Source organism: Arachis duranensis, chromosome 9 (assembly GCF_000817695.3).
Source record: "Arachis duranensis cultivar V14167 chromosome 9, aradu.V14167.gnm2.J7QH, whole genome shotgun sequence".
NCBI lineage: Eukaryota > Viridiplantae > Streptophyta > Magnoliopsida > Fabales > Fabaceae > Arachis > Arachis duranensis.
The window spans coordinates 116818-127196 of NC_029780.3; the positions used below are offsets into that span (position 1 = coordinate 116818).

The 10379-nt window shown below is 35.3% G+C and overlaps 1 protein-coding gene across 1 annotated transcript in view; it reads left to right on the forward strand.

The window, feature by feature from the left end:
• Positions 1–220: 220 nt before the first annotated feature.
• The window catches only part of LOC107463687 (ABC transporter F family member 3), a gene marked incomplete in the record, with an annotated part of 21734 nt that continues 11575 nt past the window's right edge, over positions 221–10379 (forward strand). The window contains 18 exon segments of the mRNA XM_016082538.3: positions 221–550; positions 640–855; positions 1210–1399; positions 1498–1706; positions 1840–1980; positions 3910–4038; positions 4114–4215; positions 4302–4448; positions 5031–5093; positions 5262–5308; positions 5399–5458; positions 5590–5672; positions 7025–7119; positions 7504–7590; positions 8041–8128; positions 8300–8385; positions 9968–10030; positions 10118–10379. Coding sequence (XP_015938024.1) covers positions 347–550; positions 640–855; positions 1210–1399; positions 1498–1706; positions 1840–1980; positions 3910–4038; positions 4114–4215; positions 4302–4448; positions 5031–5093; positions 5262–5308; positions 5399–5458; positions 5590–5672; positions 7025–7119; positions 7504–7590; positions 8041–8128; positions 8300–8385; positions 9968–10030; positions 10118–10237 — 2130 coding nt within the window.

Sequence of the window (10379 nt, forward strand, 5' to 3'; positions counted from 1 at the left end):
GTGAAATAAAAATAATTTTATATTTAAATATTTCATATAAAAATATATTTTTATCTAATAATTATATTTGTATATGATAATATAAAAAATAATTTTTATTTAATGTTAAAATGTTTTTTTAAGTAAATTTTTTTAAAATATGTAAATTATAATTTCTAATGACACTAAAATATGTTTCCTCTCAAAACTTTTTGGGAAATGATTTGGGTATTATTCTTCTTTTGCTTCGGTAAAGGGAGGGATAAGGAGAGCAGAACGGTAATTTCTATTTTCATAGAAGAACACCCCTGGCTCGCTCGCAGCTCTTTCTGAACTACCCTCATTGCTTATAGGAAAGCGGAAGAAGATGACTGACGTGGCAAGTTCGGTGGTCCATGAGGTTTTGGGACGAAGGGTTCTCGACGTGGATCAGCCAATCGTTGATTACATCGTGAACGTCCTCGCCGACGACGACTTTGATTTCGGACTCGATGGCGAAGGCGCCTTCGAAGCCCTAGGAGAACTTCTTGTTGCCGCTGGCTGCGTCGACGATTTCTCCGAGTGCCGCACGGTCAGTCCCAATCAAAACCACGATGTCAATTTGTGCGTGTTCATTAATGATTTTTTTTTGTCGAATAATTCCAAGTGAAATTGGTATAGGTGTGTAGCAAGCTGACTGATAAGTTTGGGAAGCATGGTTTGGTAAAGGCGAAGCCAACGGTGCGAAGTCTTGCGGCGCCGTTTAGGATGAATGAGGGAATGGATGAAGGGCAAGCTAAGAAGAAGAAGCCTGAGCCTGTTGATGGCCCTTTGCTCTCTGAACGCGACCGCATGAAGCTCGATAGGAGAAAGAGAAAGGAAGAACGCCAGAGAGAGGTTCCAATTGAAAATTTCTCTCTTCTTGTATTTAACTTGATGAATTTTGTTGATATGTCTGTACCTAGTAAGCCACAAAAACCTTAGCAGCTGATGAGTTTTTTCCTTAGGTATGTTTGATTGGGGGTAAAATAGGTTTGGAACAGTTATGGATGAATTCCACGTGTAAAAATACGGACAAAATGATTAAACTTATCCATGAATTTTCTACCAACCCATAAATAAACAGACCCTCAATCTAAATTTTTTTGTACCACAAAGGGAGGAAAAAAGAAAAGAAGAGTGGATAGCTAGTTGATCACTTGCAGTTCAAAGATTCATTAGCTAGTGGTATTGTGTTTTTGTTACGTACAGGCGCAATACCAAATGCACTTAGCAGAGATGGAAGCAGCACGGGCAGGGATGCCGGTTGTATGTGTTAGGCACGAAGGTGTTGGTGGAGCAGCTGTGAAGGACATTCATATGGAGGGCTTCAATATCTCTGTTGGTGGCCGTGATCTCATTGTTGACGGTTCAGTTACACTTTCCTTTGGAAGGCATTATGGTGATTGCTTGCTTCTTGTCCATTATTGTGAGTTTCTGCAATCATGAACAGGAATTTGATTGGTGTTCCTGATCTTTTTCTTTGTTTTGGTGGTGCAGGCCTTGTTGGAAGAAATGGTACAGGCAAAACTACTTTCCTCAGGCACATGGCTATGCATGCCATTGATGGTATTCCAATGAACTGTCAGATATTGCATGTGGAACAAGAGGTTGTTGGTGATAATACAACTGCCTTGCAGTGTGTTCTCAATGCTGACATTGAACGAACTCAACTTTTGGAGGAAGAAGCTCAATTGCTTGCCAAACAGGTTGAATAGTTGAATATACTGTTCTGTTTAATCATGTCTCCATTCCCCTCCCCGGTCCGTATTGTGTTGTTTGTCTTACAAGTTGTTATCCCCTTAAAACTGGACAACTGATGATGTTGTGGCTGTTTGCCAGAGGGAACTTGAGGAGAAAAGTGGACAAAGCAATGGGGAGGTTCATAAAGATGGTATTTCGCAAAGACTTGAGGAAATATACAAGAGGCTTGAGTTAATTGATGCTTATTCTGCAGAGGCACGTGCAGCATCGATACTCGCGGTGAGTTCATAGGTGAACTAACATGTATTGCAGTTTATTGAAGATTAGAAAGCTCTGATAGTCTGATTTGACTTATTGAGAGTTTTTATTATCTTATTAACCATGTTGAAGCTTGTAAAATTCTGAACTTTGGTTCTTTTTTTTCTTTGGTGAACAAAGATACAAAACGGAAAAGAAAATGGAAATAAAAAACCTAAAGAAATAAAAAACTAGGTTCCTAAGGACTACAATCACTCATCATAGCCGAAAGTATCGAATTATTTGGGCAAAGCCACTCCACCATATCTGAAGCTCATTGAGCACCTCCTTTCACCATTAGTCTACAACTCTATTAGCCTCCTTTGAATCAGACCAAAACGGACAAGCCAAGCTTTTCACTGCTTCAATTAAAAAGTGTCCTTGATAATAGCCTTCTCTTCATGATCATATGGCACTTTCCAACTGTTAGCTAGAAAGAATACCTCTACAGAGTTAGTTTCGCAAACGACATTCTTGAACTGAGCCTCCTAGGCCATTGTCAATCCCCTCCAAATAGCAAAAAGTTCAGCTCTCAGTATACTGACACTTGGAACTCGGCTAGAACACCCTCTCAGCCCATTACTATCACAATCTCTAATCAGACATCCAAATCCAACTCTTCCAACATTTTCAAAAATGCTCTCATCACCATTTTGATTTGACAAAGAAGCCATTTAGATACATGTGTCACTTAATAAGATTGTGATCCCTGCCTGACCCTACATAATAGTTTCGCGTAATTATGGAGGGTGGACATACTCTCCCTTCCTCCCTCTCTGTCCAACCAAAATTTTCTTATAAAATGGCTTGTATTTAATTTTGGGTGTGCCCTAAAATTACTACAAACTACAACTAAGCTTTGTCCCACTAGGTGACAAGCTACATGGATAAAGCTCTGATAAATCAGTGCCCTATCATGTCTCATGTAAATCAGTGCCCTAAACAAACTACATGTGTAAATCATTTATTTTTAAATCTCTTATAGTAATTTTCTTTATACTTCTCTTAGATCTTCCTCTACCTTTATCCATAGGGCTGCAATTGTTTGTAGTAAATGTAGGTAACGGGGAATGTTTTGGCTTTTGTTAAGTATCTAAAAAGAGTGGGAAACCACATCTTAAAAGCTAGCTGATAAGGGGGAAGAACCACTCTCCTTATATACAACATCAAGCATCCCATACTACCCGATGTGGGACTTTGAGCACCCCCATAGTACCCAAGTCCCTAACAGCTTATTGGAATTGAAAATTGCTGGGGTGTATAGCTGCTACTGCTTTTAATGTTCACTTTCTCTGGAATCTTTTCTTCATATTTAAGTCATTGATGTAGTCTTACACTTTTGTAGGTTGATCCACATTAAATTCACGTCTGTCTCGCTTCTACTTATTTGTTGTTTTGAACACTTGGCAACAATGTAATTGAGTCTGATAGGATCAAGGAACTAGCAGAATTAGGGGGATTTTATTGTTGAACTAGGGGTTGTAAATCAGAATCCTTTATTGGAGTACACTGTTGGATCTAACCAACTCCGGAGAGAATTTTCCTCTCCTGAACTAACACACTGAACAGAATTTTATAATTAACTAAAAGCTAACTAACCCCTAGCATTTATAGGCAGCAGCTAGGCCTAGCACTACTGCTCCTAAACCTGCTAAACTAGCTTAAAAGAGCCAACAAACAGCCATTCCGCAACAATTAGGAATTAAGCAGTGAAAAATCAGCCCATCAACTCCTTACCATTCCTCCTATAAACCAAGCCAAACCTGTTTCTATCAGAGTCCCTGAAAAATTTGTGAAAATTCATTATGACATGAAAAGAATTTATTTTTGTGCTTAAATGATTTTCACTTTGCCTTATTAATTGGATAATCAGTTGTCCAGAATTGTTATTGATATCAACTGTATTTTCAGGGTCTTAGTTTCTCTCCTGAGATGCAGAAGAAAGCAACAAAAACTTTTTCTGGAGGATGGCGGATGCGCATAGCTCTTGCTCGTGCACTGTTTATAGAGCCTGATATATTACTTCTTGATGAGCCTACAGTGAGTCAGCATTCTATATTTTCATTCATCCTGGAGTAATAAAATTTCAGATTACTTACTTTATTTTTATTACAGAATCATCTTGATCTTCATGCTGTCTTATGGCTTGAATCATACTTGGTTAAATGGCCAAAAACATTTATCGTTGTTTCTCATGCCAGGGAGTTTTTAAATACGGTAAAATGTTGATTTTATCTTTATATCTTTGATTTTGTATTTTCTTCATAAGTTGTTTCTCTAACTTAATTTGTAACTTACCTCAGGTGGTTACTGATATAATTCACTTACAAGCTCAGAAGCTGACTACATACAGAGGGAATTATGATACTTTTGAGAAGACACGAGAAGAACAAATCAAAAACCAGCAAAAAGCACTAGAGGCAAACGAACGTGCAAGATCTCATATGCAGGTATCACTTTTTCTGTTTCAAGATCTCATAAGGTAGTTTGTTTCTTTTTGCTTAATGCTTATTCTTATTTATAATTCTAAATAATAAATTACATTACATAGATGTCACTTCATTCGTGATATGAGCTTTATATTCATGGTCTTGCCATGAATAATGTGTTTAGTAGTTTACACATGACTTTATTATTTACTTTTGTCTTGATGCTTTGAGGTGGGGGATCTGGTGATCAGTCTAAGTGGTCATTTAATACTTTCTGCATTAATATGCAAATTTATACGATAACTACCTTATCCCACTACATGGTGCAAGTTTGTCAAATTATTCTATTAAATTTACTGGATAGGCTAGTTTGTGTTAACCGTGAAGAGGAATTTGAATAGCAAACTATGATGGAAAACTATAGCTTACTGTATGTTTGCAATGCTGTATGGAAATTCCGTTCCTCAATGTGGTTTCTTATATCAGTTTAAACTTATAATTTTTTTAATTGAACAAAATTTTGATTATTTGACTTCTCAATGTAACTTTTTATTGGTTGTATTTGATATTTGAGCTGTGTTGGTTTCTGTTTTTTTCTACCAGTCCTTCATTGACAAGTTCCGCTATAATGCCAAGAGAGCATCCCTTGTTCAATCCAGAATCAAGGTACTTGATAGCATCTGTTTTTTAATTACCAATCAAATGCTCAAAAGCTTCATCAAACACACACACACACGGAGAGAGAGAGAGAAAGATCTTATGTGGTTGGTTATTTGAAGCTTCTAATTAAATCACTAAAATTGAAATTTATTTCTTCTCTGAACAATATTCCAGGCTTTGGAACGAATGGGCCATGTGGATGAGATTATTAACGATCCTGAGTATGAACTGCTATTTTTTTTCTTTTTTTTTCTCATTAAATAATTCTCTTTCAAGCTGTCATTAATTATGTTTCATCTGGTTCAATATAGTTACAAATTTGAGTTCCCCACCCCAGATGATAGACCGGGCCCACCCATCATAAGCTTCAGGTAGAAGAGCATTAACCCTTCTTTAACTCACATTGTTGACAAAAGACATCTATACATAAATGAATCTGTGACACATGATTGGCCTATCTCTAACCTTATTTTATTATCTTTTCTGCAAAATTTTACTGCAGTGATGCATCATTTGGTTATCCTGGGGGACCCATTCTATTTAAGAATTTGAATTTCGGCATTGACCTTGACAGCCGTATTGCAAGTAAGAAGCTTCTCCATCCCTATGCATGACTTTTCTCCCCTTTCTTTTGAATCCTTGGTAAATTATTGTATCATTGTAATTCACTATATTATCAGCCTATATTAACATAGTTTACTATTCATATTTTGTAATGAGTGTAAATGGGCTTGAGTTATGTGATGAGTATAATTGAGTTAGCGTAATAAGTAGAAGTCTACTTTGTAGAAGTAGAATTAGATATTAGTAGAAATAGTATAAATAGTATTGTGTGACGCACCACAGCAACCAAGAAGTTCAGGGGCAGAAAGGAGAAATTACCCCTTTCAAATAGACGTATTACATATAGGAGGAGAGGCAAGAAAACTAAATGAATGACTGATGGAGATCGCTGTGCTTTTAGGAGTTAGTTAGAAGGGAGAGAGATATAAATAGATGTAATTAGCAATTGTGGGGAGATGAAAAAGAGTGGAGTGGAATTGGGGAGAGAATTTGGCCGAAAGCCAAATTATCATTTCTGTTCCTTTTTTTATCACACAGTTATTCAATACAATCCTCACTGAGGAATTATCACACTGATATTCTCTTATCTGTGATTGTACTTTGTTCTTCTACTCTCTGTTTCTATCTTCTATATTCGCCATATTATCTATTTGGTTATGCTATTCTACTGTGATAGAAATTGTAATGGAATATGTTGAATTTATTGAAGGCTCTCGTCTGTCTGGATTCTCTTTTCTCTATTCTAATTTTTTATCAATAATTCTATTCTTCTTAGTTATATTCACACTTATCACACTCATATTCCTATACACATCCATATTACATAGAAACCATTAGTCATCATTTCCTCTCCTAGCTTACGTACAAAAAATCCAAATGTTCTATTGTAATCACTAATAGAGTAAGCTATTGAAGTCTAGAGTAGTAGTTAGTTAGTATAATAGAGCCAGCTAGGATAGGACAGCTGTTAGTTACAGCTTCCATAACTAAAGTATGAACTATGAAATGACTGTTCAGATTTTTCTTATCTTACACCACAAGTTATCTCCTCATTGTATATCAGCACTAATCTGTGCTTAGCTCATTAAGGACATACATTACACAATTCAAACCACCATTGCTTCTCTTTTAACTCTCACTTTCCTTTTAATCACCGATCTTAAATTCCTACCTATTACATATTGATGATTGCAGTGACTTTTATGATGCCAATGCATGGTAGATATGCCAGCCTGGTTGCATCTTTTCTTCAAACTTGTCTTGAATACATGTGCCCTACTGCTGTGTGAGATAATGTTGTTGAAACTAGTAAAGGACTGCCACCTTGGTTGTCTCATGTTATAAAATATATATTTTATCCTTTGTTTTTACAGTGGTTGGACCAAATGGTATTGGCAAGTCGACCATACTCAAATTAATTGCTGGGGAACTAAATCCTAGTTCTGGGACAGTTTTTCGATCTGCTAAGGTAAACTACTAAATCTGCCAACACTTTCATAATTGCAAGTCAATTGTCCCTCACCTTCATGTCATGCTATCTTTTGCTTTCATATGTGACCCCTCTAATTGATGTTTTGTGTTAGTGCACTATATATTTATTCATCCATGATAATTTGGAATGTCAGCTGCCGAGAAGTATGCTTCTTTATTTTTCCAATTATATACAAATTTAAACTAGTCTACGCATGATTTGCAAAGCTAATGTTGGAAAGATAAATAGACTTTGATATGCAAGGACTACATATTATAAGAATGGCGATGTCTCTCCTTTATGCTCTCTTTTCGTCATCATTGTTTTGTCTTGTTTTGAAATTTGGGTCATTAGTTATGCTTGCTGCCTGTCTGTCTGCAGGTTCGTATAGCAGTGTTCAGTCAGCATCATGTCGATGGACTGGACTTATCTTCAAATCCTCTTCTGTATATGATGCGCTGCTATCCTGTGAGTACTTTATAAAAACTGCTGTAATGTTTTTCTTCAAGAGTTTAACTACTATTTAGTTGTCATTTGTTAACTGAGCCATAGTTGCATTGAATTTATTTTCTGGTAAGAATGAAAATCGTTAAATGCAATGTTATTGAAATGTTGGGAAGAATGCAAGGATGTATATGATAATAGCTGCAGTTGCATATATTTGAAAAGTGATCATTTTCAGAAAACTAATGACTTTGAATTCCAAGGGCACAATTTATTTATTTATTTGTTTATTTATTTATTATTGTTGTTGTTGTTATTGTTATTATTATTATTATTATTATTATTATTATTATTATTATTATTATTGTTATTGTTATTGTTATTGTTATTGTTATTAACAATAAGTTCTACACATTACGATGTACATTTTTTAGGTACTTGTATTAACAGATTTCCTTTCTGAATCTTGTGCAGGGCGTTCCAGAGCAGAAGCTTCGGGCTCATTTAGGATCTTTTGGTGTAACCGGAAATCTCGCACTTCAACCGATGTATACTTTATCAGGTATTATCACTTATTTTGGTACCTGTATCTCTTAAAAAGATTCTGAATATGGTGATATTCAAAAAATGCAATAAAAGATGCTAGGACACATTGATTGTTCAGAGTGGCTATTGATATTTTCATGCACCTTGCAATTATTTATGTTTTTGGCTTTTCTGATTGCTTTTCTAGGGGGTCAGAAAAGCAGAGTTGCATTTGCTAAGATAACTTTCAAGAAGCCACATATAATATTGCTTGATGAGCCATCCAATCATCTGGTAGGTTCCCTGTCTCTCTTACGTTGATTTTTTCTTAGTGGGGTTGCTGCATAGCTAGCTGCTTGCTATTTTTTTTTTAGAGTAATTACCCAAATCAGTCTCCAAGAATTTTAAAAGTGGACATTTTAGTCCCTAAAAAAAATTAATACACAAATCAATCCAAGGTTTTACTCCAGCAGACAAATCAGTTCCTTGTTTATTTTCCGGCAGAGTAATTATCCAAATCAGTCTCCAAAGATTTTAAAAATGGACATTTTAGTCCCCAAGAAAAATTAATACATAGATCAATCCCTAACTTTTTCTCTGTTAGACATAATAGTCCTCTGTCCAAAAATTATTATTATTATTATTATTATTATTAATTGCATAATAATATTATACCATAACTTTTTGTATTTTTTGAACAAAGTAATAATAAATTTGTCTGGAAAATGAACTGGGGATTGATTTTGTCTGTCGAAGTAAAACTTTGGGGATTGATTTGTGTATTAATTTTTTTGGGGACTAAAATGTCCGCTTTTAAAATCTTTGGGGACTGGTTTTTGTAATTACTCTTTTTTTATTTTTTTTATTTTGTTGGAGGAAAGTGTGCTGAAAACATTAGTTATTGTTACTAATATCATTATCATAAATGATTTCGTTGCCATTGTGGCCCTATTTTTCAACAGTTAAAAGTATCGCTCTAATAGCCTATTCGTAAACAAAAGTTTGTGGGTTAATTGTACTTTACCTCTCTAAACTTAAGCCCCTGAACTTTAAAATTGTGGTAATCAAGCCTTTGAACTTTTGCAAATATGCGGATTGCTCACTATTAATTTTTCCATCAATTGTTTTTGTTAACAAAAATAGCATTTACCATCTTCTAGGGTGTCAGTTGCATATTTAAGAAAGTTTAGCAGGGAGATTTGCACATAACAAGAAGTTGAAGCATATATTGCACTTATTTTGAATAAAATGCACATTTAGGGAACTTTATGGGGTTTATTTGCACATTCTTAAAAGTTTAGGGGCTAAAGTGCATATGGCATATAGGCTGCGTTTGTTTACACTGAAACACAAAATCGTGTTTGACAGAAGAGACATGGACAGAAACAATGTGTCCAGAGACATTGAGTTAGTGTATTTTGTGTCCATTCTGACAGGAAAGACACAGAGACACTAACAAGGGACACAATTTATTTTTCATTTTTTCTTTTATTATTCTTGTTAATTTTTCATAATTATATTTTTTATTATTATATTTTTCATCTCAAATTTTTTAATGAAAAAAATGAGAATAAATTGGATTTTCATAATTTGTTCTAATTTATCCCCAAACAAAATACAAGAACACAAAATTTTGTGTCTCTGTCTATCAGTGTCTTGTCCTGTCTTGTTCTCAGTGTTTTGTTCTGTCCTATTCTCAGAAACAAACGCAGCCACCATAAAGTTCAATGGCTAACTTTTTTTTTTCCCCTTAAAAACTGTTCGGTAAAAATGAGTCCTGTTTCTAGATAATGATCAAAAAGGTTGTGGTGCAACCTGCATCATGACTTCGACAAAATATAAACCCAACATTGACTGCAAGTATATGATGATGTAGGACTTGGATGCTGTTGAGGCGCTAATTCAAGGACTGGTGATGTTCCAAGGAGGCATTCTCATGGTATGTTGATGCTTACTTCTTGCAATAGTATATTTGATGTGATAAGAGAACAAAGTGATGTAAACCCTGATAAATGTGTTTTGGCAGGTGAGTCATGATGAGCACCTCATATCCGGAAGCGTGGAGGAGCTATGGGTTGTATCCGAAGGAAGAGTGACGCCATTCCAGGGCAACTTCCAAGACTATAAGAAGATACTCCAATCTTAGGAGAGTTATAATAGTGCAGTTTCAGATTATGGTTTCATGAAGTGAAGATTGGATTTCTGCTGTTCATTTCAGCCCTGTTGTACAATTTTGCACCTTACCTTTTCAACAACTATGTACAAGCTACATTTTTGTTTCTGCTTTC